The 27,036-nt window shown below is 44.6% G+C and overlaps 3 protein-coding genes across 7 annotated transcripts; 2 read left to right on the top strand and 1 right to left on the bottom strand.

Annotated features, from left to right (window-relative positions):
* Window positions 1-982: 982 nt before the first annotated feature.
* On the bottom strand, window positions 983-9,084 carry znf384b (zinc finger protein 384 b). 4 transcript variants are annotated; one of them, XM_035162649.2, is made up of 12 exons: window positions 8,915-9,067; window positions 7,100-7,167; window positions 6,703-6,931; window positions 6,136-6,249; window positions 5,900-5,953; window positions 5,488-5,633; window positions 5,163-5,254; window positions 4,165-4,389; window positions 2,884-3,051; window positions 2,685-2,763; window positions 2,407-2,565; window positions 983-2,268 (listed from the first exon to the last, which is right to left on the bottom strand). In XM_035162649.2, the coding sequence occupies exons 2-12, from the start codon at window positions 7,163-7,165 to the stop codon at window positions 1,879-1,881; spliced, it is 1,722 nt and encodes a 573-aa protein (XP_035018540.1). In that variant the 5' UTR covers window positions 7,166-7,167; window positions 8,915-9,067; the 3' UTR covers window positions 983-1,878. The 4 variants fall into 4 exon arrangements, with proteins under 4 accessions (XP_035018540.1, XP_035018541.1, XP_047196982.1 ...); XM_035162650.2 differs by lacking the exon at window positions 4,165-4,389; XM_047341026.1 differs by lacking the exon at window positions 5,900-5,953.
* Window positions 9,085-11,006: 1,922 nt separating this feature from the next.
* si:ch211-154o6.3 (uncharacterized protein LOC563854 homolog) lies at window positions 11,007-18,153 on the top strand. The gene is made up of 13 exons (XM_035162663.2): window positions 11,007-11,282; window positions 12,927-13,045; window positions 13,473-13,678; window positions 14,025-14,148; window positions 14,440-14,561; window positions 15,107-15,193; window positions 15,426-15,515; window positions 15,925-16,013; window positions 16,720-16,942; window positions 17,078-17,200; window positions 17,344-17,509; window positions 17,705-17,793; window positions 17,965-18,153. The coding sequence occupies exons 1-13, from the start codon at window positions 11,193-11,195 to the stop codon at window positions 18,072-18,074; spliced, it is 1,638 nt and encodes a 545-aa protein (XP_035018554.1). The 5' UTR covers window positions 11,007-11,192; the 3' UTR covers window positions 18,075-18,153.
* A 632-nt stretch (window positions 18,154-18,785) lies between these two features.
* On the top strand, window positions 18,786-26,487 carry LOC118113243 (PILR alpha associated neural protein). Of its 2 annotated transcripts, XM_035162764.2 has the most exons (6): window positions 18,786-18,864; window positions 19,402-19,458; window positions 19,661-20,067; window positions 20,443-20,521; window positions 24,181-24,327; window positions 24,971-26,487. In XM_035162764.2, the coding sequence occupies exons 2-6, from the start codon at window positions 19,448-19,450 to the stop codon at window positions 24,990-24,992; spliced, it is 666 nt and encodes a 221-aa protein (XP_035018655.1). In that variant the 5' UTR covers window positions 18,786-18,864; window positions 19,402-19,447; the 3' UTR covers window positions 24,993-26,487. The 2 variants fall into 2 exon arrangements, with proteins under 2 accessions (XP_035018655.1, XP_035018656.1); XM_035162765.2 differs by lacking the exon at window positions 24,181-24,327.
* The last annotated feature ends 549 nt before the right edge of the window (window positions 26,488-27,036 follow it).

The raw sequence follows: 27,036 nt of genomic DNA, 5'->3' as shown, positions 1-27,036 counted from the left end.
GACGCGTCTCCAACCCCGCACTCATTCGGCTCATTCTGGCTTTGTTTAATCCTTCCTGTGTGTAAAGAAGCTTCTCTAAGAGTTAAATAGCTTCACCTTGAGTATCACTACAAACATTTACTGTGGAAATGTCCTCTTTATCTAACAGTAACCCCCCCCCCTCCTCTTCAGTGGTACGGTCCACTTTTGTAAACACCTCACACATTTGCACATTCCTGCAGAGCAGAGAGGCTGAAGAGCAGAAATACACCTGAGCATCAATACATGTTGTTAAGATCAACATGCATCACATATACATGATGTTCACCTCTCTGTTTAAAGTCAAACACATCTCAAAGATCATCTTAGTTCTACTTTGCAATACCACCCACACACCACAGTGACAATCACCCTTGAATATTTATACTCATATTTATCAACCAATCATTATCACCTTTTAAAATCGACATACTTTTTATCCTTGTCTTGTTTGAGATGCTATTGTTTTTATTTCATTGTATTGCTTCTGCTTAGTTTTTAGATGCTGGTGTTCTTTGCTGCTTACCGGTACCTCATGTTTTGAAATGACAATAAAACTAGAGCTTTGGGAAACTGTGATGGGGGATTTTATTATCTCTGCCATGGAGGTTTTCACCCCCGTCAGTTTGTTTGTAAGCAAATAATACCCAATGGACTACCACAGAACTTGGTGGAAGGATGAGGTATGGGTCAGGGAAGAAGCCATTCAATCTTATGAGTCTTATCTTGTTGAGTGCAGATCCAAATAAAAATCTGGATCTAGTGAATTAATATGTTGGTTCATTGTTATATGCAGATTAGCAATGCAACAGATGTGATAGGAACCAAAAAGATAATTTGATGAGTCAGAACCAGGGTACAAACAACAGGACAGATAAAGTCAAAGATGTGGGTGTAAATGCATGACAGTAAAAATCTTATACTGCAGCAAACTGGGACAGAAGAAAAAAAATATGCTGATGAGAAAATTTCAGAGGGTTTATTGTATTAAAAGCAGAAAATCCCCATAAACTTCAGATGTGTCAGTATGTCTATAAAGAAGTATTATAAATGTTATTGTGGTAGTATAATAGCAAGTACACGTTTGTAACATAACTTTTAGGACATACACACAAAGCAGTACAATAGGATAACATGAAACGTGAACTGGCACATTGCTCCCCTGAATGTCATGTGAAGGCCTGCCAGTAGGTCTGAATAGGTTCTATGGATTTAATCACATAATCAATATTTATAAACTGGTAGTGTGTATATATACATACACTTGATTGATATTTTTCTTTCCTTAAAAAAGAAATAACCTCTACATCCCTTTTCAGGTCAAAAGAATTAATTGGAGTCGTATATTTCTTGACAAAATAACAGTAACGACACCGAGTAAAAACTGTAAGGACTGTATGAAAGTATAAAAATTTACCTTCACAGTTAACTGCCAGTTTCATCAACAGAGAGACCATAAACTGCTATGGCCAAAGCTGTGTTTGTAGGGAAGAGCAGGAAGTGATAAAACAACAGAGGTACTGTTTCTTTGACTCCCTTCCGATTGTAAAACCATCACTGTGATGGACTGAATCATACTTTATTGCAGCTTTTACATGCATTTTATACTAAGACAGGGCGGCTAAGCAAAAGGAAAACAAATCAAACAAGGCAGAAAGAAAATAAGAGACAAACTAAAAAAATAAATCAAAATTATAGCCTTCCGTATTCTGTGTCCCCATTACAGGCACAGTCACATGACCAAAAGTTCTTGTTTCATCTTAGTATTGCTTTGATCCTTTGACTCGCCATCCTCCATTTCTTGCATTTTTGAATTCATTCTAATTTCCACATCCCCCACACTCCCTTGTTTCATCACCTCTAAGAGTTGAGGTGCTCTACTTGAATGGTGGATGCTGACACAGTGAGACAGAGGTCCTTGTGAGAAGTAAGGTCAGCCACGCTGACTGGTTTGTACTGAAGGTCACTGGCAGACACTGTCTTATACTGGTGAAGGTCAAACGGACAGGGGATGTTTTCTGTCTGAGGGTAGTTACTCTGGCTCAGTCCCTGCTGGCCTCCACCCCCTCTTCCGCTTCCAGCTCCCCCAGAGCGGCTCGATCCCCCATCTGCGCTGTCTACCCGACTCTGAGCTCCAGCCTGGCCCTGGTTCTGGTTCTGGTTCTGTTGTGCCGACTGTGCTGCCACGACTGCCGATGCGGTCAACTGGTCCGGGTTGTGTTTCTCCATGTGTTTCACCAGATACGTCTCCTGAGATGAGGGGAGGATAGGTAGAGGAGAAACAGTGGACACATGACTACACCGTATAAAGTAGCTGCCAGGTGTCTGATGCCAGTGACAGGATTCATAGTGTTTCATGTAGAAATGCTCTTCAGAAATGTGTCTTACTGAGGTATAAGTGCGGTTGCAGAGACCACAGGAGTAGATCCGGGCGTGTTTGACAGTGTGTGTGGACATGTGCACCTCCAGGCTCGCTGCATCGATGTATCCTTTATTGCAGTTGGTGCACTTGTAGGGCTTGTCTTTGTTGTGCTGACGCCGGTGGGACTGAGAAACAAATGTTTTGACAAAAGATGATAAAATAGTGTCATAGTCACAGTTTAGTCTTCAGGGGAATAACAGACATGACGTGCAGTGCTTGACCAGAAACCTAAAATCTTTCACACCTGTAGATTTGAGAGTTGCGTGAAGGACTTCTCACAGCCTGGTTGAGTGCACTTGTACGGTCGATCTCCGGTGTGAATCCTGTACGTAAAAGACAAACAAACACATACTTGTACGTACACAGACTCCTATCGCTTTACGGGTGATCACAACCGACAGCGAAGAGACAGTTGAGAAACCCAAGAGCAATGATTGACTTACCTGTTGTGTTGCTGAAGGTGACTGAGCTGTCTGAAGCACTTTTGACAGAAGGAGCAGGTGTAGGGTTTCACTCCGGTGTGGATACGGATGTGTTGGGCCAGGTAGCTAGAGTTGGCAAAAGACTTGGTACAATGGTGACACTTGTGAGGCTTTGACTCTGTGTGATTCCTGATGAGGGCAGACAGAGAGAGGAAACATAGGATTATCAGGGTAGATTGAGGGAAAAAAACAACACATGATAATCTGGACACATTCTACTTTCATACACTTCTCAAAATCTTTCATGACATGAAACCCTAACACATCCCTGACAAACGAAAGCATGAAAATAACATGTTTGGACACTATGAAAACAGTAAATCAGTAAAATAAAATATAAATAAATCTACGATAACACAAACATCAGCCTACATCTACAAAATGTTACTCCTATACTTCAGGACCAGCTTTTAGATTTAGATATTTAAAATGTAAAGGCAACGCGTTATATTAAAATACATTTACACACGATACTACATTTAGAATTTATTTTGATTTATATTAATTTGAATTCATGAATGAAAATCAACATGCCTCCAGAAATGAAAACTGATTTAAGGACACCACAAACAAAGCAACAGCATGAAAGCAGAGCATGGCAGCAAAGGATTTCTACTGAGCATCATGATTCAATGGAGAAAGTCAGAAAAAGCCGACATGATGGATTTCATGGGAAGCTCAATGGAACTAAGTCTGCATCAAAGTTTTCATTTCAGCATGTATTTCTAAATGTGTACGTGTGTGTTTCTGTGGAAGAAGCACTGGCAGAGGAAATGACAGAACATGCAGACAGAAGGTAAAGGTGTAAAGAGCAAACACTACATAGAAGGCAAGAATTGTACACGCACACACACAGATGAAAAAGTAAAGAACAGGTCAAATATTCTCATTGTTTCAATTCGTATAAGAGCGCCATGCATTTTTAATGGCCATTTTGATTAGTGTATAAATTATGAAAAATCTTTTTATGGATGAAGCCCGACTTAAAAAGGTGCGATTTGAATTCTAATTTCACGAAAAGGTCACTTCTGGTTGAAAGTGGAAGCATGCGAGCCAACATCTACATGGCAGTGTAATATGCATCTGCACACCACTCCGCTCTCTTCCCCAGGAGGAAGGAGAAGACACGAGTGTGGGTTTCAAGAAGGAATTTGGCAGGACAAGTTAAGACGACAGGGAATATGGTAAGGGATTGGTAACAGGGGGGAAAAAAGGCGGGGGAGGTGGGGGGGTCTGCAGTACCGTGTGTGCTGCTGTAAATGACTGAGCTGCCTGAAAGATTTCTGGCAGTAGGAGCAGGTGTAAGGCTTGGCCCCGCTGTGGATGCGGATGTGCTGGGCCAGGTAGCTGGAGTTGGCGAATGACTTGGCGCAGTGAGGACACTTGTGAGGTTTGGCCTCTGTGTGCGACTTGGAGTGGATCTGCATATCAGACTTACTGAAGAAGGTCGCCGCACACATCCGGCACCTACAGGCGGAGAGACACAGAAATGGGGGGAAGGGGCGGGATGGAAGAACAAGAGGGAGGAGAAAGGAAAAATATACAAAAAAAATAAAATAAAATAAAATAAAAAAAGGGAGATACAAGAAAACAAAAGGAAGATGAGAGGAAAATAAGGAGGGGGCGACGGAAGGAGAGAGAGGGAAATCAAGCAATGGTGGACAGAGAGAGGTGAGACAAAAAAAGGGAAAGAAAAAATGAGTAAGAGAAAGAAATCGATGGAGACAGAATTCGGCTCGGTCAAACGTAAGGGACACATAAACACAGGGAAAGATGTCAGGGGAGATATCAGTGAAAATTGAAGAGGGAAAGGTACGTATATAATATATAAAGTGAAAGAGCAGGACACAAGAGTGCTGCAGAGATCACAACTGACAGAGCATGCTGTATAAAGACAAAGAGGACAGCAGAGAGCAGGTTCATGTCCAGTGTGCGCACAAAAGAGCATCTACGTAGCACTGACGTATTTGTACCACAAATACATTAAGAGAAGAAATTAACTGTCCACTACGAAGCAGGCATGTTCTGCCACAACATGCAGTGAGGTGTGTTTAGAAGAGGTGTCTGGATGTGTGTCAGATGCTTCTATCCAGCAGCGCCAAGTTCACTTATAAAAGCACAACCACTCTATGCTGATTTCGACAGAACACAGAAGAACAGGTGTGCTTGCATTCCACAGCTAGAGCAAGGAGAAATGGGGATAAACAGCGGCTGTTGCTTTTATGTTTCGCAGCTCGTACCTGTACGTCTTAGCGCTGTCCTTCGGGCCGTGGTAATCGTCTTCATTTGATAGGTCATATGGGTCTCCACTGTGATGCTGCAAAGATGCAACCTAATAAGAAAAATAAATAATTAAAAAGGCTTACTTATCCGATTACTGTATACTAAACTTTATGTATGTAGCACTTTTAAAAACACAGTTACAAAGTGCTTCACAATAAGCAAGACAATATAATAAACAAACAGTCAAAGATAAAATCAGTGGATTGGATTGTGACAATTCAAATCCTCTTATGACTTTATCATTTTAATATAATCTCAGATTTACATCTCTTATTTTCCTACCTGGCCACCAGCTGTGAGATGTGCCAGTACAAGGGTTTCGTTTCCAGGACCGAGCCTGGACAGTGTCGTCACCTTCTTCTTTCTGCCTCGTTTCGAGGGCGCTGGCATCACAACCACATGGGACATCCCGTCCCCTTCTTTTTTGTCTGTGACAAGATCAAAAGAGGGAACGTCACGATAAAATATTCTTGCAAAAAATAGACTTGCCTCCCAGAAAGTCTCAATCATTTACTACTGATCTGCTGCTTTTTGTTTTTTTAAACTGACAATTACTCGGTAAAGGCATGTAAAAGAAAAACTCAAAATGTGGCTTCCTAGAACAAATACATTCATGGGCAACCTGTAACATCACGTCTATTATATGGAAGATTTTTGGTTTTACTTTAAAGGATAGAAACAGAAAGTTACTAACAGCCTGGATGAGACAGTATTAGCTGCTCATACTGTGGCCCCATTTTCTGGTCCCCTGTTTAAAGAAATAAAAGTGAACCAAAAATTATAAATTGTAAAGAAAATGTGAGATTATGCAAGGTTTTATTTATTCTGTTGGAAGAAAGCTCTAGTCAGGGTTTCACTATTCTCTGCATTACCAGCATCTTACCTACATTTCTACATTTCTACGCATGTGTGCCATTATGTGCAGCTCACCTGTAGAATGGAGTGCTGACACGATCATGGTTGTCGCCTGATGACCGGAGACAAACGACTGAGACGAGGTGGGAGAGACCAGCGTTCCCTGAGGAGTTGTGATGACTAGACCCGCTGTGAAGTCAGAAATAATCACACTTTACCAAAGGAGAATCCAGACAGTGCTGCATCCAAGAATTCAGAGTTGATAATTGTGGAGAATTTTCTTTCTAAGTATAGAGTTTGAGATGAACATGTCCTTAAAGTTCAGGAATCTCAAGAATTCAGTTTAAAAAAGGTATTAGCGACAGGTTATGTCCCCGAGTGGTACGATAAATGTTAGTAAAGGACCGCTACTTTATTTGAGGGAAGCCCTGAGGATGTAGCACAAGTTGACACAAACAGAAGCTCATTCTACAGACAACGGTGCTTTCAGCCCATAGTGCTGCTTGGAGGTTCGATGTAGCACAAATTTAAAGTTGTACTCATCAAGTAAATCCTTGTTTCAGATTCGGAATTCAACTTGGTTAGGATCAAAAACGGACTAACAAACGAGCCAGAGGTTTCTCCGAGCAGCAACAGACTCACCTGCTGTCATGATGCCCGTGGAGGGGACAGGCAGCACTGTGATGTTCTGGGTGGTGTGAGGAGGGTGAAGGTGTGCCACACTACCAATCTGCCCTCCTCCATCTGTCTTGATCCCACTAGTGGGGATGGTGAGAAGAGCTGTCTGGTAGTGGGATGCCGATGAAGGATTGAAGGAAGCATTCTTTTCCTGCTGCTCCTTCACCTTGTTCAGGAACATGGCATTTTCAATCTTTCAAAGGGAGGGAGGAGATTTTGATTAGACATTGATTTGACCACGCTGGACTCCTGGAGTGATGTAGTGATGGCAATGTTGTTTCAAAAGACTCTTGGTACAGCTGGCTACTGAAGTACTGCAAAATGTTTGACGGTAGAGGATTTGTGTTTTGTCCAGTCTCACCTGTCCTGGCACGGTGGGGATGGGAGACCAGAAATATGATGAATTAAAATGAGAATCTTCCATCATTTCTGCAATAACACAAAAAAAGAGCACAAATGAATAACTTCACTGACTTGACAGAAATGCCAGCACTACAAACACACAACCAACAGGCCACAGGACAAAGCAGTTAAAGGCCCAATCGATCTGTAAACAAAAGAGAAATATCACATAGTCTGACTTGTTGGACTTTATGGTGCTGATGTGCTGGACAGCAATATTAGAAAAACCTTTTGGTATAATGCAATACAACTCAACAGCGGCACAAACTATAGCTGCCAAAATGACCATAAAGTTGAATCAGTGGGTCTGTAAAACTAAAACTGAGGTTTAGTTTTACTGCAGAGCTGTTGTATAGACTGCGTTAGCTTTAGCTAGGTGTACCTAAAAATCCAGCAACATAATATTACATTACTACCACAATGATTTAGAAATAGTAATAAATACTCGAGTGGCCTGTTCCTCTGCAGTATCAGCGAGTCTGGTGATGTCCCACACCTGCAGGTATATGCTAAATGTTCTTTATCCCTTATGATCAAAATACCAGCAGGGATAATGAAAGTTATGTTTTAATATAAGGCCCCTTTTTATGATTCAAGGTAATAGGTAATATGAGGATGGGAGCTGCCTCGAGGCCTCTGAGTATATTCAGTCTATATTGCACTTTGTTGGTGCATACTCAGAATTACAATAGGCCCTTTTCACAAGTCATGACTGTTGGGCGGAGATCAACCTGGACAAGGATCCTGCAAATGAAGCCGCTGTTGACATCTGCGATTTCACTACTGTGACATGTCAAAAATGTATTTTTAAATCAGATGACAAAACTCTAATTGCAACAGTTTGCCCAGATCCTAGTGAGGCTTTGGGGCCCATGCTACCCTGTAGGACCCCACTGGAAGATTCAAATATAAAAACCAGAGATCAACAGAGGTAGACTGACTGAATAACTTACTAACCTGATGAGGCATGATCAAGGAGAGAGATCAAACCATATGGATCTTTAACTATTTTAATCTATTTAAAGGCTTCTTTCTTTGTATTCTCTTATGTTGCTTTTATAATTTGTCATGATGCTTTTAATGTTTTTTTGTACAGCACTTTGAGCTATACACATAAACTTGCCTAAAACACAGAAATAACATGTTAGTCCCTGAGTTTAGGGTCATAATCGTTTTAAAGCAGTCACTCACTATCAGTCTACTAATAAATGATCATTAGAGATCATGCACCTGGGTTATTTGTACCATCGTTTGTGGTCAACTTCCATTTCTGTACATCCCGTGGTTTTGTGGTTTTGAGCGCGGATTCGCAGTAATCAAATAATGTTGTGCTATTTACATCCGGCCCAGCTACTTAGCTCTTAGCAACACAAACGAACAAACGTGTGTAACTTTGATTAAACAGCACGTAATCGGGACACATGTTTTCAGTGCAGCTCCACAGCAGGACTCCATTTCTGCTGCTCGCATGTTGTGGTTAATCAGGCCTGATCATCACAGTTAGCAGGCAGCTCAGTGTGTGCGTGTGTGTGTGCGTGTGTGTGTGTGTGAGTGTGAGTGTGTGAGTCTCTGTGTGTGCGTGAGTGTGTGTCGAGAAAAATAACCAGAGGAAAAAAACCCAACGGACAAAAAAAACCGAAGCGAAGAGAGAAAAAAAAACCCGCAGACCATCCTCACACACTTCCGGCTGTGGAGACGGAGAGAGGCGGCAGCAGAGTGGCTCAAATGCGCCTGAAAGAAGACAAGTAAGTGCGGGGAGGATGGCGGCGTTTACCGGAACCGATGAGTCTCTCTCCCCGCCCGGAACTCCTGTGCGCCGGGACGCCTCGGACACGGTTTCCTTACGTCGCCAAATTCCTGCAAACCGATCAAGTTTTTTTTATTTTTTTACCCCTCTTGGCTTTTTTTCTCCTCCGGTCAGCGGCCTCGTCTGAGCTTCACTTCCTCCGGATAAGGTCGTCAGACAAAAGGAGGCTCTGCTGTGACGCCACTTCCGGTAGCCGAGCGGTTTTCTAAAAAATGTGTGAAATCGATGTGACGCGTCCTCCGTCAGCTGAGCGGGAACATCTGCACAGATGTGACCGGAAATGTGTTTGTTTGTTTTGTTTGTGTTTTACTTTGGAACGTTTCAGCTTCAAGGTGTGACGGGAGAAAGCGACGATGCGTTCACGTGCTGTAGGACATAACACAGGCCCCGTTCACACCTGGTGTTCCATTTCTGCCAATAGATCCCTTTCACCTAAATCTTACACACTGAACCTTTAATCTATGATTCACCAGATCGACCACTTCTGTGTTTTTCTTATTCTTTTCTTTTCTATTTTATGTGTGTTTCTCATACATTCTATATTTTCCTGATGTTGCCAATCGCTCAGTCCTTTTGATATTGTGTTGTGTCATAATGATGGCATCCCTTATTGTTTGAAATATATTTAAATTTGAATAAAGAAATATAATATATAAGAGAGTCTCAAGTGTTCAGTTGAAGATAATTATATCAGATATTATGCAATTAATAATCAAATAATATGTTTTGACCTGCAAGTGTCTCTTATGCTGAGGTACATGTTTTGACATGTGTAATAGTAATAAGAAAATAATATACGCATACATCAAAGTACAAATTGAAGACAGTCTTTCTTTTATTTTTCTTTTACAATATTTATCCATTTAATACTGATTCCTATCTGTGCAATTCAATGGCTAATGATGAATGCGTTACACTGTATATATTCTGCTCACACTGTATATATTCTGTTTAAATTGTACATAATTTCTATTATACTTCTATTTTATATTTCCTTGCTCTTATATTGCCTTTCTACTTATTTATTACTTTTACCAATGTCTATTTTATGACTGTTCTTACGGCTGCTGCAACACAGCAAATTTCCCCCTTGTGGGATGAATAAAGGATCATTTTACTTCATAGCTGACAAAATGTTATGCTGAAGTATATAATGTAATATGTATAATGTAACGAATAAGAAATTTTGAAATAATTCAATAAACTTTTAAAGCTCAGCTCATTTTAATGACATGCCATTTCACCTGGCTTCTTTTTGCAATAGCACACTTTGTAATTTCAATGGACTCCCAAGTCTATTTTATAATACCACAATTTATTCTCTTACGTTACTTATTCATTTACTCAGTACACTTTTTTTTCACTTTAAATATTAATATGTAATTTTGATTTAGTACCAACATGGATTAATATTGTTCGATCAGCAACATAATATATGTAATACGTCTTACGAATTATAAATCATCCATTAGTGATATATAACTAAGAAACATCCAAGTTTTAGTGTAGTCAGGCAAAACAAGAAATGTGATGTGACCATGGTGGGTGAGAAATCATACTGGTCATTTTTCTGGCTTTTTATAACAAAACATTTTATTTTGCACATTAATCAATCGTGTGAGTGAAAATGTGGCCTGCAACAAACTTTCCACAAATTAATGAAGTATGAATACACCTTCAACAACACCTTTTCTCCTTTTTAAGTTGTTATATGATTTAAAGTAGCGCTTAGTCTACCCAAAGAAAAAGTTAGTCAGTTTGATTTGACATTCAAGTCGCATTTACGACCTGGACGCTAAAAATTACGAGCTGACAGAGCGGCAGTTGAAGGCATCGCGGCTGCACAGTTTGTGTCCTCCAGTGATCAGCGCACGAGCCAGAGTCACTTTCAGGTCCTCACATGTAAATAAAAACAAAACCACCAACTCTCCACAACACACACACATGTCCCTGTAAATAAATAAGAAATATTTATAGTTATATCTAATAGAAACACGTTTTTCAATGCAATACCTCAACTGATCACACGGTGGCGGTGTCAATACAGTTATACACGTCTAACGTATCGTCAACATCCGGCGACACGTCCTCCTCACACACCGCCGATGATCTGTGTGATACATTGGACTCATTTACTCATTTACCCTTTTATTTATTATTTATTAAACCACCATGTTGTTTATTTGACACCGAGGCTCGGGTCATTCAGTTGAACGTGTAGATTCCCGCCTGTGGAGAAGCTCAGATGGGGGAAGTGAGGAAGCTGCAGAAGAAGTTGAGACAGATTGAGAATCTGGAAATAAAGATCAGTCTCAGCCCAGAGGAGAGAATCAAGGTACAGGATCAACACGTTTCTTGTCCTGTCATTGACTGTGATTAGCTGAGCAGATCCTGGACATGTGACAACAGGTCATAGCTGCAACACACACACACACACACACACACACACACACACACACACACACACACACACACAGTGTAAACTTCAAAGAAGATCACAAGAGAGTTTCATATTCAAACATCTAACGTGGTTTATAGTATTTATGTGCAGAGTAGCTAAGCTCACGTGATTAAGTAAAGCTGATGTCTATGCAGATATCTTATATATAAGACTATTCGCTATAACAGTGTTGATATCATCAGAAGAATGACATGTGAATAATATGAGTTATTCATAATAATGGAGGAATTTGACAGCTTTTGCCTGAAGAAGTGAGAAGTGAGAGCTCCAGTTTGTTTAAAGGCAGAATCTCAATATTGAGTTGATTTCTTCACTGAACAGGAAAATGGTTTCCCCACACATCCGGCTCAGGAGAATGTGGCAGTGATGGTTAATGGTTAACTTAGTATATTACGAAATAAGAATAAAGTCATGAATAATAAATAAGGTAACATTGCACAATATTCACAATGAATTATCTCCTCATCAAAGTCAAATTAAGACATATTTTATGTGGTGGGAGAAAGTTCATGGATTTAGACTTTTCACGTTTACACTCACATTAAGTTGGAGACTCACAAATAGTGGTAGAAATGACCAGAAAATACTATATAATACTGTAATCAATTACATGTACTGTCAAGTATAATTTTGTGGTACTTTACCTGAGTATTTTCATTTTCTGCCTCTTTTGTTTAGAGGGAAACTTTGCACTTATTTCTCTACGATATTTAATTGAACGCTGTTGCTACGTGACTTTTCCGATTAGGATTAAAATTTTTTAAATGTGAGTAATCTATATGTAATGATGAATTAATATAGATAACATTAGCTGTAATTAGCTCAGACCAACCTGAGGTGCCATTGTCACAGTTATGCATCAATAATAATAATTTAATAATGTTTTAACCCATCGACGGGTTAAAATTGATACTTTTACTTTGGACATGTTTACTTTTAAATCCATTTTGCTGCCAATAATACATATGTACTTTTATTTTGCAACAAGTAAAATATTAAATACTTCTGCCACCATCGCTGCTGAAGGAAAAATCAAAGCCAAATCAAATCCTGTATGGGTGAATCCCCCCAAACATCTGATCCTAGTCAGGGAGACAGTGTCCACAAAAAGACACTTCCTTCTTAGTAAATGTCCAAATCCTATGAAAACGCCACAATCCCAGTTTCTGTAAAAAATATGTAATTTCTCAGTCCGAGCTAAGAGAAGCCCTGATGACACAAGCAGGGTTATTTTACTGAGGCTTTAAACGAATCACACATTGGTTTTCACAGTCTGAGTAAAGTGAGTAAACACTGTGCGAGTGGCGGCGCGCTCCCTTCGCACAACAGCCGTTTCATATCGGGCTAACATGCCTAATTCAGTCATTCATGCATATTTCATCAGTCAGGAGCACGGCGCATGTTGCCAGTTGCAGTCTAATAAATCAAGACAAGCCAAGTATGTTGGTTGAGCACATAAGCAACTTGTGGATTTAGCAGCTTGGTTCACAACCAATCTCGTGCCTCCTTCCCTCTCAGATCTCCAGGAAGGCGGAGCTGCGTTCCAGATTGGCTGAGCTTCAGCTGCAGCTTTCTGGCCCGCAGCAAACTCTGGGGACTGTGGGAGACGGAAAAAAGGAGAAGATGAAAAGACAAGTGTAAGGAAGTGAGGGAGAGGTACCGGGGGGTCTGTGTGGGGTGGGAGCATAATTCTTCAAAAGCAACAACATTCACTTTGAAGCTTTTGATGTTTTTGTATGTCTTTCCCCAACACACTGGAGGTCAAATACTGTCACGCTTTAAGGAATTGGCAACTGTCTACAATTCATAATGTGCCATGTAAACATCACTCGGGGATGTCGTCCTCTCTGTTAAAGATACTCGAGGCCTTTGTGCAGATGACTGAATCCAGTGTGGATGTTTGTTCTCTCATATAGAGGCTCAGAGCTCATTAAGAAGTGCTGCTTTTGTCTGTGTGGGTCTTGGAGATCCTCCACAGGTTTGCTCCCTGTCACAGAGGACGCTGTGTGCACTTTTTTGCATCCTGATTCTTCATTCAGCTTTTTCCTCTGCACACTGGCTCAGGGAGGATGCTCCTGGGGCCCTTCCATCACAAACGCCTCCAGCCTCCAAGATGCTGAAGGGAGAAGAGCGGTTCAGAGCTCAGACAACGCCATCACCTGCTGCCAGCCAAGGAGCGGAGATGGGCAGAGGACGGGAAAAGCCGGCGCCGGCCGAGGTGTCGGGCGTCTGTCCGGACTTTGACGAGGAGCAGCAACGGCGGCAGGAAGGTGGAATAATTAAGAAACACGGCTGAAGAGATCGTTATTAGGGTTGATCTCAGGCAGATGAAAGTACCAATGCGATGCCTTAATTTGCAATTAACATCTAAAATCAGATTTCACATGTTTGCCCTGAGGAGTCCTAACAATCCCACGTGGCTGCCAGTATGAAAAAACCCCCAAAAAGGTGGCTTTTACTTCCCTGAAGACAGGAGAACGCTTTGCATCCTTGGAGCTAAATGAGCTCCACACGTTGCAGGGGCAGACTAATCCATATTGAAGAACTGTGTAGATTAACAAACTGGGGTGCTGATGAGTCAACATTGCTAATTGCATAAATCATTTCTTTGCACAGAAGCGGAATTCACATCCCTCAAAGCCTCCTGGGAGAAGTCAAGGTTTCGCTTGAGGCTGCTGGAGGGTCACAACGACATCGTCACCTGCGTGGCTGCCGTTGACAACCTGGTGGTTTCTGGAAGGTAAAGAGGCTCCATTTGCATGATGGATGTGCAAAGTGAACATTTCAACCTAATTTATCCCTTAATACGCTGCCGCTCCTTTTCCCTCGCTGTCTGACATGTGTTTGTTTTTCTTCCTCTGCCTCAAACGCTCGGGCTCAATCCTCCTGCGGTTTATGTCAAACGCCTTTTAACTTTGCTTGTTTTTTACTGCCTCCCCTCACCTACTCTTTACTTCCTTCTATCTCCCCACATCCTCTCTCTCTCTCTCTCACTCTCTTTTCGCTCTGTCCATCTGTCTGCTCCCCGCAGCCGAGACACCACGGTGAAGGTGTGGCACGTTCCCACGGCAACAGAGCAGAAGAACCTGGGGGGCCACACTGGTGGGGTTACCTGTCTGTCTGCACCTCCCGCTGAATACTGCAAGAGGCTGGGTGAGGACACACACACACACGCACTTTGTTACATGTGCGCTGACTAGAGCTGAGTAATGCCTGTGTCCTGCGGTCTGGTAATTATAGGAGCAGTTCATCAGATAAGGCCCAGTGAGCGATAACCTCACCAGACACTTGGGAAAGTTCACTGTCTGTCTGGAGCAGGCAGCCCTCCATCACCTGAGCTCCAGCGGCCTCCCTGGTTCTCCTCCTAAACCCGATACCCCAACTTAAAACACCAAGTCTATAAATGATGCAGCTCAGTGGAACTATGTAAACGCGGCACCCATTGACTAATTATTTGCTCCTTTTCTAAATCACGTCTCTTCTCTCGCTGCGTCTTTCTTGCAAGCGGTGTCTTTTTTCATTTTGTGCATCATCATTTATTTACAGCTTCCTTCCTCAGCTTAATCTTTTTGTCCTCCGTCTCCCTTTCTCTGATCCCTCCTGCTCCCTCCTCCTCCTCCTCCTCCTCCTCCTCCTCCTCCTCCTCCTCCTCCCTCTGTCTCCTCCCGCTCTTTTGTCTCTGTTTGCCCTCTCATCAGCCAGGTCCCTGGCTTTGTCCGACAAGGAGAGGTTTATTTTGAGTGGCTCGGCCGACTGCTACGTGAAGATCTGGGCCCTGAACATCGGTACGCTCAACCACAGAAACAAACACACATATGAAGGTGGAAGGTGCCTTAGGGCTCTGTCTGGAAAACCTGTGTGTGTGTGTGTGTGTGTGTGTGTGTGTGTGTGTGTGTGTGTGTGTGTGTGTGTGTGTGTGTGTGTGCGTGTGCGCGTGCATTTTTTATGCAATGTATCTCTGGCGGACCGGTGGGCTGTGACTTGTCAATTAAATTAGTATTTTCCTGTTACCTCCAGGGCAGTGTGTTAAGTCTGTCTACACATTCAACGCTGTGACTGCGCTCTGCTTCGTGCCAGAGGGAGACGGCTACATCATCACCGGATCAGGTGTGTGTCTGTGCGGACACTATGGCGCATGTGGGAAAACTAAGAGCTTGTGGCACAGTGGATCGAATAAGTGGCGTTTGATATTGTCCCATCACATCGTATTTGTATCGGACATCTATCACTGTACATGTGCAGTGTGTGCTTTTAGCAGACACATGCATATTGGTATGAATGCATTATTTTATACTGGTGTGTGTCTTATATGCCTACTAATGTGTTGGCAGAGTCTGCCACAGTGGCATTATCTGCCAGTGAGTTAGTCAGTGTAGCAGAGGGCTATCAGGCTGAATCAGAGAGATGGAGGCACACAGTTTAGGCAGTCAGGCTCAGGTGGGTTGACCGTGACCAACTATAATGACTGCCAGCCGCCTGTCGGCACATGTTAACCTCACACTCTGTCACCCTGCAGACGGGGGGAAAGTTCAAGCCTGGAGCTGGCACACTTTCGAAAACTGCCAGTCAATCAACGCTCACCAGGAAGCAGTCACCTCCATCCAGGTGGGTGGGTCACTCAACCGCTGGCCATGACACAGTCTGCCCTGAGGATGCTCAAGCTGTTTCAATTGTCCGCCTGTTTTTAGAACAAGATGTCTGACACAAAAACACCACTGTTTCTTTCTCTCTCTCTCTCTCTCTCTCTCTCTCTCTCTCTCTCTCCGTAAAAGCTGCTAAAGTAGCCTCAGAAGTCTTGGTTATTAATTTGTGAAAAAGCCTCTGCTCAGGAAATCAGAAGGCTACATTCTACACGCCTCTCCTCACACAAGCTGTCCTTGTTTATTGCTTTCAAAAGGAAATCAAAGATATTTATTGAGATGTAAGCTCGGCCAATTTTAGAGAGCATACTGTACAGATTCTGAGCAAAAAGCCTTTTTTTATTATGAATATCGAAATCCACAGCTGCATATTCACGTTTTTTTTCCCAATTTGCAGTCATCAAAATATGCCTGAAGCATTAAAGCGAAACGCATCATTGTTATCCTCTTTGTTGTTTATCATGCAAAGCACACAATCCATTTAGAACCAACAGCACCACAGTAATGTACATTTTAAAATGTTCACACACTTCTTTTCTTTTTGACACAAACATAGACACACTCTGTCTATCTCTCACATGCACGCACACACTCACACACATGTGCACACACATAAAACTGGGTAAAGACTCACATCACCATGACAACCGTGTCTCCCGTGCCCTCCACAGTCTCAGGGTCCGCTGGCGTTCAGCGGCTCGGCTGAGGGAGGGGTGTCTGTGTGGGAGAACCGGTGCTCGGATCGAGACCCCCTGAGGCTGCTGCACCACTGGAGCGGCCAGGTGACGGGCTGTGGAGGGGGGCCAGGTGGGCGTCTGACCCTCAGCCCGCGGGGAGACCGAGTGTTACTGGCTTATGGACAAGCCTGGCTCAAGATCCTGCACTGGAGGACTGGTGAGCTCTGGAATGAGTGTGTGTGTGTGTGTGTGTGTGTGTTAGATATGGAGCAAAAATAAAGAGTGATAAGGGAAAGTACATGTAGGAACATTTGCATAATCCTTCCACCTAACATCTGTTCAATTATCCCAGGAACAACATCCAGACTGACCAATCACAGCAGCATCACCGGGGTAACAGATTGTGTCCACCAGACAGGAGGCCTCCTAATTGGCTCTTGCTATGATCTGGCAAATGGAGAGAGCGGTCTAAATTGTGAGTCCCGGAGTAAACCATGTGCAACCACAAGTCATTCACTTCACTCCGAGAGCGTGACAGCACAATGGAGGACTTAAGATAAAATCGAAACCACTTTGTTTTCCTCTGTTGACCTCCTTCATCTCCTGCTCCCTCCTCAGTGTTCTCTCTGCCTCAGTGTCGCTACCTGGCCTCTCTGACCTGGCCCGATGCTCCCAGAATCCTCTGCTTCGCGGCGTGGGCCACGGGGAGCGGAGACCACCGGTGGGTCACGGGAGGTCGCGGCCTCATCGTTTGGGAGCAGCTCCCCAGATCCGGGAAACAAAGGTGGGTGCGACTCCCGCCAACACTGCTCCGGAAAGTTTAGTCTAAAAAATGCTGAACAATATTCGGTATTTGAATATTCATTCATTCTTGTGAGGTCAGTTGCTAATCCTGGAGCTACGCTGGGATTTAACAGAGCTTGACACACACTTCTATTGATAATAGGTGTTTAATTAATTGTGGGTGTAAATGTTACAGGGGTGACGTCACGGTGAAGAGCGACAGTCGTTTGGACTTGTGCACGCTAGAATCAGAAGAGGAAACAGAAGATGATGAGGAGACTGACGGTATGGAAAAACACACACACGCACACGTGCAATTTCACACCTCCTCAGGTCATCATTTCATTGACTCACACACTTGATGACTAACTGTGGAATCGCAGATTACACTCTCATGTTAATTTTAGATGATGCATGTTGAGACCAATCTGCCTGACCCCCCCTTGTCATCTGTAGATTACGAAGATGATGATGATGTTGATGTCAACAATGAAGGGGCAGACGGACGGTGTGAAGGTGCGGAGGCTGGAGGGCTCGGTGCGTGGCTGCGCTGTGTTCTCCAGTGAGTGCTGGTTTCTCACGCTGAGGACACCACGGCCTGCAGCCACGGGGAGGAAATGAGAGGGGGGGTGGGAGTGACAGCGAAGGAGGGTGCAGGGGTGTGAAGTGTGACAGACTGAGTGTCGGGGGAGCATATGGATGGAGAGAAGTGTGTGTACATATGTGTGAGGGGTAGACAGATTGTTTTCTATGTAAATATTATTTCCATGTACAATAAAGCCGTCCCGCTGTGACTCTGACCTCCAAATTTGCATCTCGTATTGTCTTTCTTCGATCTCGGTCTGACCAGCCCGTCACCCCGCTCCGCCGGTGCATCCTGTGTAAATGAATGGAAATTGAATTATATTCCTTCTTTATTCCCCTCGCTCCTTCCTTCCTCCTCCTCTCCGCTGTCTCTCTCTCTCGCTCTCTAGGGTGTCCTTGCTGTTTTTGCAAACATAATTGAAGAGGTTTTTGGTTTTTTTTAACCTCCCGCCTTCAAAATGAGCTTATTAATGTCATTCTCAGTCTCATTTCTGTTTGCTCCGTCAGATTCATTTTCTTTTTCTCCGCGTCCATTTAATTGAACCCATTTTTTTTTATATTATAAAAACACACACATAATTAGCATTTAAATCTCTTTCCTACAGTCTCTTGCCCTCCCTACACCGCTCTCTCTCCCCTCTTGTACTCTAGCAGACTCTACATGTCTCAGTCGCTAAGGCAACCGATGCTTTTTTTCCCTCCTCACTTGCTCTCTGTATCTCCCCCTTTCTCTCTGCCTCCCTCTCTCATTCCCTTTCTCCACTGACAGAGGTAGGCATGATAACCGATATGTGTTGGAGTGTGTGTGTGTGTGTGTGTGTGTCTGTCTCCCGGCGTTGCTCGTGTGTCTCTTAGTGACATTTCTGTGGCATTTAGGCAGTTAGTTGTAGACGGGGAAGTTGCCTCTCTCTGCCCAAAGTGCCATATAGAGTGCTGGCTCCGTGCACGACGCCTCTAATGATGATTAATGTGCTGTGCTCAGGTGTGTGCACTCTAAGTGTGTGTGAGGGAGCAGAACAGACAATGTACTTCAGGGTGTTTTTTGCATGCAGATGTGGATCTGTGTGAACATGTGGTGCACAATTGACTGTTAAATTTTAAAAGCCTGCCGTAGCCCGTGCATGTTTTTTGTTGTTGAAAGCAGATGACAGTTGGCTTTGTGACAGTACTAGTGCTGGTGTCTATGTTTACATGCTTTTTATCTGAGAACATAAAAGATGGAGAGAGAGAGAGAAAAAAAAAAAGCTGGACCCTCCCCCTTCTCTCCCTCTCTCTATCCCTCTCCTGCCCCTCTGTCTTATCTCACAGAGAGAGATGATCGGAGGAGCAGAGTCTCAGTGAACAGAGCGAAGCGATGGAGAGATGGTAAGATGAATAGTTTGTGAGGTGTAGGAGGAATGTATGTGGTGCAGATGCATAAAATGTCATGGTGAGTGATGGCTGGCATGGGAATCAATGTCTGAGTGCTGGAGGTCATGCAGGGTGCCTGTGGACAGTACATTTTCTCAGATAACTTCTCTGTCACTCCATCACCTCTCATCTTTTCTCGCCTTCATCTCTCTTCCAGCTCCATCTCTCCTGTCGCACGACTGACTGCCCTCGTCTCCCTCCTCCTGATTGCTCTGGTGACACAGCCCTCCACCTGTAACCGGGACGACGCTGAGGGCGAGGAGCAGGTGGACGCCCTGCCGGTCCAGCTGTCCGTCACAGCCCAGGTCACACCCACACCTCTCTGGGCGGTGGACTGGGGTCCCACGCAGGAGGACCAGACCTACCACTTCCTCTCAAGCCAGGAAACTGACCCCCTGCACCATCACAGGAGCCAGCAGGAGACCGGCCCCGCCACGTCCGAGGACTGGCCTCATCCCGGTGCAAGCGTGCAGCCCCGTGAGGAGACACCGTTGGAGTCCAGAGAGGAGGAGGAGGGAGTGGAGGATGGAGGGACGGAGGCGGAGGAGACGGAGCCTGAGGAAGGTGGGCATCAGGGGATGCACATGAAGGATTTTTAAATCAAGGTGGCCGTGAGCTGCAGTTCATATGAACACGCACACACACACACACACCAGGAGTCCTCCAGGGAATTAGCTGTCACCGGGGTGAAGGCTGACACCCTGCTGAGTTTGTGGCGGGGAATGCCTAATAAAGTTCTCATCACTCACAGGGAGGAGCTGGCCGTCAAACTGCGAGATAGAGGGAAGACGTCATGGGATTCGTGTTATAGTTGGAGGCCAGAGCCGTGCACATCCAATTTCATGTTTCAGCTGGTTTCACCATATTTCTTCTTTTGTTCTGGATACAATTAGAAATGGTCACGGTCTGAGATTAGTAATGTGTGTGTGTGTGTTACAGTGGACCCTCAGTTCTACGTCACCGTGATCATCTCCTCGCTGCTCATCCTGACGGCTGTCGTCATTATAGCCAAACTCTGGTAGGAACCCTCCTCCAAAATCTTGTGTGTGTGTGTGTGTGTGTGTGTGTGTGTGTGTGTGTGTGTGTGTGTGTGTGTGTGTGTGTGTGTGTGTGTGTGTGTGTGTGTGTGTGTGTGTGTGTGTGTGTGTGTGTGTGTGTGTGTGTGGGCAGCCCTCAACAAGTGTGAGAGCTCGGAGCTGGACACGTGTCCCACAGCAGGAGGAGGACAGAACACATCTTGGGTTATTTCTAGGGTAAAAGTTACTGACAAGGTGCAGATCAGTGGGAGCTTCAGTGGGAGCTGCCTCCATCAGTATGGCGGCATTTTGTATCTCTGAATTCTTCCCTTTAAGACTAAAAGGATTAAATTAAGTGTTTGATCTGAAAACATTTTGCAGACCTCCTAGATTATATTTGCTTGGAACAAGCTGATTTTTAAAAATGTAATAATGGATGTGTTGAGTTCAACTGTAGAAGGATTTGTCAGAGGGACTTTCAACCTGAACACACAAACTAAGGCTTTTTTTCACACTTAAGATTATTCTCTTTTTCTCCTTTTAATTATTAGATATTTTAAGTTTTTCCGACCTCTAAAAAACGACAAAAAAGAGAATTGTCCTTTTGTTGAGCTGGTCCTTAGAGAAGGAGAATCAGTGACAGAAAGGAATCAGAACTGTCCATCAGTGTTGGGAGATTTAAGGAGAAGTGGGGACTCACTAATGGGTCAAGATGATAATGCACGGACTGGGCCACAGGTGCACGTTTGTCTTGTCTTGTCTGTTACTCATGATTACGCAACGGCTCCACAACATGTATATCCCCCCCCTGAAGTGAGAGCTGAGTAATTGCTTACTAATGACTTGTGTGTTCCTGAAAGTCACAGTTGGCACAGATGTGTCATTTAGTGCCATTAGAGTGGCAACGATTAAACATTCAGTCCGGCCATTAGGACGGTGGAGGAAACAAACAAAAAAAAAGCCCAGATCTGTGTCTCACAGGCGTGAGCGGCAACACGGCCTCACTGGTGTCAATGTGCTTCAACAGCCCGGCGGCCATTAAACCTCTCAGAGCATGTGAGGGTTTTGGTTGGGGTTGGGGGGTCTGTACATGTTGCTATAGCGCTTGTTGCTATAGCGCTTGTTGCACACGCGGCCATTAGCTGGAAAAGGGTGGGGTGGGGGGTGGGGGGGATCTCTGTGATGTAGTGGAGCACTTCCACGCTTTGCTGATCAAACCAATAACACCTGCCGCCGGGACTCTCTTGCAGTCTCTTCCTGTATCTCACGCTCTCCTCGCCATTTATGCTCCTATTACACCCCCCCCTCTCCCTTTGTCCCCTTATCATCTCATCTCACCCACATTTCTGTTGTATCACACTTTGCCTGAGTCTGTATAATTTGTTCTCTCCCCCGATATCCCCCATTTTCCACGCTCTCTCTTAATCTCAATTTTTCTCCCACACTCCTCCATTATCTCCCTCCTCATCTTCCTCCTCCTCCTCTTCCAATGTAGGCCTCCTTTTTTCTTTTTTCTCACACTTTTCTGGATTTCTCTCTCGGAATACCTCATGTTCCCCCCCCCTTCTCTCCTCCTCCTCCAGGTTCTCCACTCACTTCCAGTTATCTCCATTGCCTCGCTCTCTAACGCGGCCTGTCTTTGCACAGCCGGCGCTCCTCTTATCTCCCTCACCAGTCTCCTATCTCTCCCAGCGCCGCCAGTCCGGCTGCAGATCCGCAGATAATCCTCCAGCTTGCCGTGAGCTGATACACGATAAGCGCCCCCCTCCCCACCATTCCCTCTGTTCTTGAAACCGGCCTGCCACTGTTGTTTAGATTACTTACTTCACCAGGCCCCCGTGCCGATGGCCTCCTCCACAGAGGGGCCTTACTAAAGTGAGAACTGTGGGGGACTCAGACTGGAGACATGGCAGCAGCTCTCTATACACTGCCACGTGCTTCAGTGTCATAAATGTGTAAATAACGCCATGTGTTAGATGGGGGTGGGGGGGTGCAGATGGACTGAAGTCATAGCCTATAGCTGAAATTGGCCCCCGTCCACTTCATTATGAGTATAGAGGAGCGGCATATGTGCTCAGTGATTCTCCCGGCCCTAAAATCGACAGTGTGGCTATAATGTCATCAAGCGTGACCGTGCATGTGTTTGTTGGATGTGTGTGTGTTTGTGTGTTGGCTGTGTGTGTTCACGCTGCACAGGGTGTGTGTAGAAGTGAGCCAGGAGAGGACAGGTGTTACTGAGGGAGGACGAGGCGGCGAGAGCAGCTTTGTTGTGCATCTTAAGTATTCTTAAGAGCCTCAACCCCGCTGACTCGCCACCGTGTCTCCACCGTAGCTCACCCCTTGAAGCGAAGGCACGCCGGCTCACTGATGTGTCACCCCTCTGTCCACCGCCTCACCTTGTTGCATCCCTCCCCTCCCCTCCCTCCCTCCATCCTCCCATCCCTCGCCCTGCCTCCCTCTCTCCCCTCTGACAGTGTTTTAATGAGTCCGATGAGTGCACTAATTCTCTCTCACAGTGGCAGTGTAATGTGTTCGCTGATGCTAAATGGCTCGGCTGTTCTTGGTGCTCTCTCACTGTGTTCCTCCGTCTCTCTCTCTCTCTCTCTCTCTCTCTCCCCTTCTGTCTTTTGTCTTTCTCCTGTTTTCTTTTGTTCTCTGTATCTGTTTCTCTGTGTGTCTTCTCTCATTTCATCCTCTCCCTCCATCATTTCCTGCTGTTTCTCTCTAACCTTCTTTCACTTTAATCTTTCTTTCTTTGTCGTCTGATCTCTATTTATATTCCCGTCTCTTTTACCTTAATAATCCTTTTCTTTTCCCATCCCTCTTTTTCCTCTTGGGTCTCTCTCCTCCACCTCCATCCCTCTTCTTCATTCCCTATCATTCTCTCTGTTCTTTCTTTTATCTTCTATTTCTTTATTCCTCTTATTCCTAATTTCAATTCCTCCCTCCATCCCCTTTCCTCCCTCTCTCTCTCTCTCTCTCTCTATTTCTCTCTAACCTTCTTTCACTTTAATCTTTCTTTTTTGTCGTCTGATCTCTATTTATATTCCTGTCTCTATTACCTTAATAATCTTTCTCTCTTTCCCCCTCCACCTCTTCTTCACTCTCTCTTATATGTATATATCCCTATTTTTCCTAATTTGAATTTCTTCCTCCCTCCCTCATCCCCTCTCTCTTTCTCTCTTTCTCCAACCTTCTTTTACTTTAATCTCTCCAACTTTCTTTTTTGTCATCTGATCTCTATTTATATTCCTGTCTCTTTTACCTTAATAATTCCCATCCTTTTAATTTCCCCATCCCCTTTTCCAATTTTAATATCTCCATCCATTCCCTCTCCTCTCCTCTCCTCTCTTTCTTTCTTGCTCTCACATTCTTTCACTTTTATCTCTCCCTCAAAACTCCAACTTTCTTTTTGTCATTTAAACTCTATTTATATTCCTGTCTCGTTTACCTTGATAATTCACATCTTTTTCTTTTCACATCCTTCCTTTTTTCTTGTCTCTCTGCCCCTCCACCCCTCTTCTTCACTCTCTCTCTCTCTCTCTGTATCCTTTACATTTACATTTTATTCCTCTTTTCCCCAATCTCAATTTCTTCCTTCTCCTCCTCCCTCCCTTTCTCTCTTTCTCCATCTATGCGCTGGACCACTCTTCTCTCCCAGTTATGATCGCAGTTGTTCCCAGCATCCACCCCCGCTCTCTCGTGGTGTGGCGCCCCCCCTCACGCTCGCGCTCCCTCGCTCCCTCGCTTCAGAGGACAGCCGGCAGACGTTGCACAGCACCTCCTCCTCCTTCACCGACAGGGAGAGGTAATGAGTCGCCTGCACACAGAGTGTGTGTTTGTGTGTAAGTCTATGAGTCTGATGTGCATGTGTGTGACACTGTGCACCTCTGCATTCAGGTTAACTTCTTTATGTGTGTGTGAAGCAGCCTTATTACCCCTTGTGTGTGCACTGTAAGCATGTACACGGTCTATAATTGGACAGCAGTGCTATTCTCTGTGGAGTATTCAGGCCTGAAGATGTATCAGTGTTTTAAACTCTCTCTCCAGATGAGTCATCGTGGGCCTGTGTAAAGGCGGCCAGCCCCCGTCCCCCAAATGATGCTTTTATTCCAGGGTATTTAAAGTTATTCTCAATCAGGACAATTACAGAGCTGTACTCCAGTGCCCCCCCACCCCTCTCTCTCCCCCACACCTTCCTCCTCTCTCTCTCTTCCGTCTCCCCCCCTCACCATCACCAGCTCCCCTATCAGTCCCCTGTGATGCTGCTTTCCGTTTGCGTGTACACCACTTTTTCAGCTTCGGGCCTCTCTGCTCCACTTCTCCTCCGTCTTCCTCCTCTGTCTTTCCTCCCGTCAACAGGGCTCCAACGCATCCCACCACCCCCCTCCTCCTCCTCCAATCCTTCCCTCGTTCTCACTCCTCTCTGTCTGTGTCTCTTGCTGTGTCAGGATCCCAGTTGTGAACCTCTGAGGTGACTGTTTTTCCATATGGTAAACATTTCTACGGGGCCCGAGGAGGAGCATCAACACGACCAGAGGACGTGCCCGCAGTGCTGTTTTTTATTTTTCTCTGAAACTGTGAAATGAATTCAGGGATCCCAGGTGTGCAGCCATGACAAAACTCCTTGGCTTCCCTGAGGTCTGAAAACCCCAAACTCATCTTCCTGCTCGTCCTTCCTGCTGTACTTCCTTCCTTCCTTCCTACTCCCTTTGTTGGGTCTGAATTCCTGTCTGTGTCTCTGCGTCACTGTCACCTGCTCCGTTTTACATCCTCTGAATGGCCTCGAGCTTCCCGAAGCTTCCCGACCGCTCTGTGCATCGACCTGCCATGACTAATTCACAAACAAGCCGTTTAACAGCCATCGCAGCATCCCATTACCCCTGAAATGCCCTACCTGTGCTTCCACAACTGTTTCCACTGATTCAGCTGCACACACGATGTTAAATATCGTCTAGGAGACTGTTCCTTCATGAAGTGACACTCAAATTCATCGCAGTGTATAGCAGGGCTTGTATCTGGCTTACAAATGGTTAAAAAAAAGCCTTTCTGAGCATCTCCAAACACAGAACGAGGTATTTCACAAAGCTGTTTGGCACGGCTGTAGCCAACAGGCAATGCGTTTAACATGTCACGCTCCAAAAACTGCTGTTTATTCCCCGCTTCAGGCGCCTGGAATGCAAATACTGTGGCTCCCGCCCCCCCTGCAGTGTAGAAGAGTCTGTTTTGTCTCAGTTTTTCCTCATGATTTGTTCCCTTAATTATCTGGCTGACGTGCACCTCTTTGTCGAGCCTTTTGCGAGCACCCTTTGTTCCCGCTGGACCGTGTAGAGGTGTGTTATAGGCGTAAAAGTACTTCCACTGGCGGAGATGAAATATCGAAAATGGGAACGGATAGAAGAGGCATTCCCAGCTGATAATCAATGAGTCCCAAAGGTTTCTGGATGGTGCGCAGCAAAGACAGATTGACGTCTTCATAGAAAGGAGAACTCAAAAGGACTGATGTTGCCACAGCAAGGATTTCTTCCCCCCCACCTGACAGCCAAGAATCCCAAATCTGGAAAAGCAAAACCGCCGTCATTTCCTGATCAAGTTTCTGTATTTCAGCCGTCTCGGGTGCACCGGGGAAAAGTGGGCACATCAAGCAGCATCGTTTCTGTCTCTCCAGTGAATCTGCATGTACACAGTTAGGACATCTGTGAGAGTTTCTTCAAATCTATTATTTATAAATGTCTATTTTATCTATCAGTGAAGAGATGTCTTATAGAAACCTTTCAAAGCCAGATGTCAAGTGTGCGTTTGGCAACTTTTCTAAGCAGCTTTGAGACATGAACCCTCCACTGACACACATTTCCACAACAGACATAGTGCTGGTGGCATCATGCGTGGCTCGTGCTTTTAGTAGCATTCCTGTAGAAGTGTGGTCTGTACCATGGAAGTTCAATAAAGACTCAAAACTGGTGTTTTAGCTTCGCCTCTACTCTGTTTATTTCTGTGCATGCTGAATGAATTCCCTGGGGAGCCGTGCGATTTGCACTGCTTTATGGGAAGGATAAAGCTTACACTGTGCATTTTAATAGCTACGGTATCCTAATCTTTCTCTGCATGAATTGAACATTTAGTCCACCGCCTTGCATTGATTTGGAAACATGGGTTTGGCATTAGAAAGTCCCACATGTGCCAATCATGTTTTTACCAGTGAGGAGCGGCTGAAAGGGATGGGAAGGGTTTGAAGCTCTCCCTTATCTCTTAACCTCATATGGATCCCTCTCGCTTCAGAGAGATTAACAGGATGCTAAGCAAGAATTTCCTGTGTAGTTTTTCAAACAAATGTCAATAGAATCAAGGCCGGGTGCGAGAGGAGAAATGCCACTCGTGTGTATTGAGATTCCTCGCCAGCCCACTGCACAGCCTGTGTTTCCATCTCCTGCGGGCATTTTACTGATCAATCAAAGTAATTGATTGGCTGGGTTCCACTGGCAAGTTTTAACGACTGTCTAGTTATGAGACTCGTACC

This window comes from Hippoglossus stenolepis, chromosome 8, assembly GCF_022539355.2.
Source record: "Hippoglossus stenolepis isolate QCI-W04-F060 chromosome 8, HSTE1.2, whole genome shotgun sequence".
Classification (NCBI taxonomy): domain Eukaryota; kingdom Metazoa; phylum Chordata; class Actinopteri; order Pleuronectiformes; family Pleuronectidae; genus Hippoglossus; species Hippoglossus stenolepis.
This window is presented reverse-complemented; position numbering and strand designations above follow the sequence as displayed.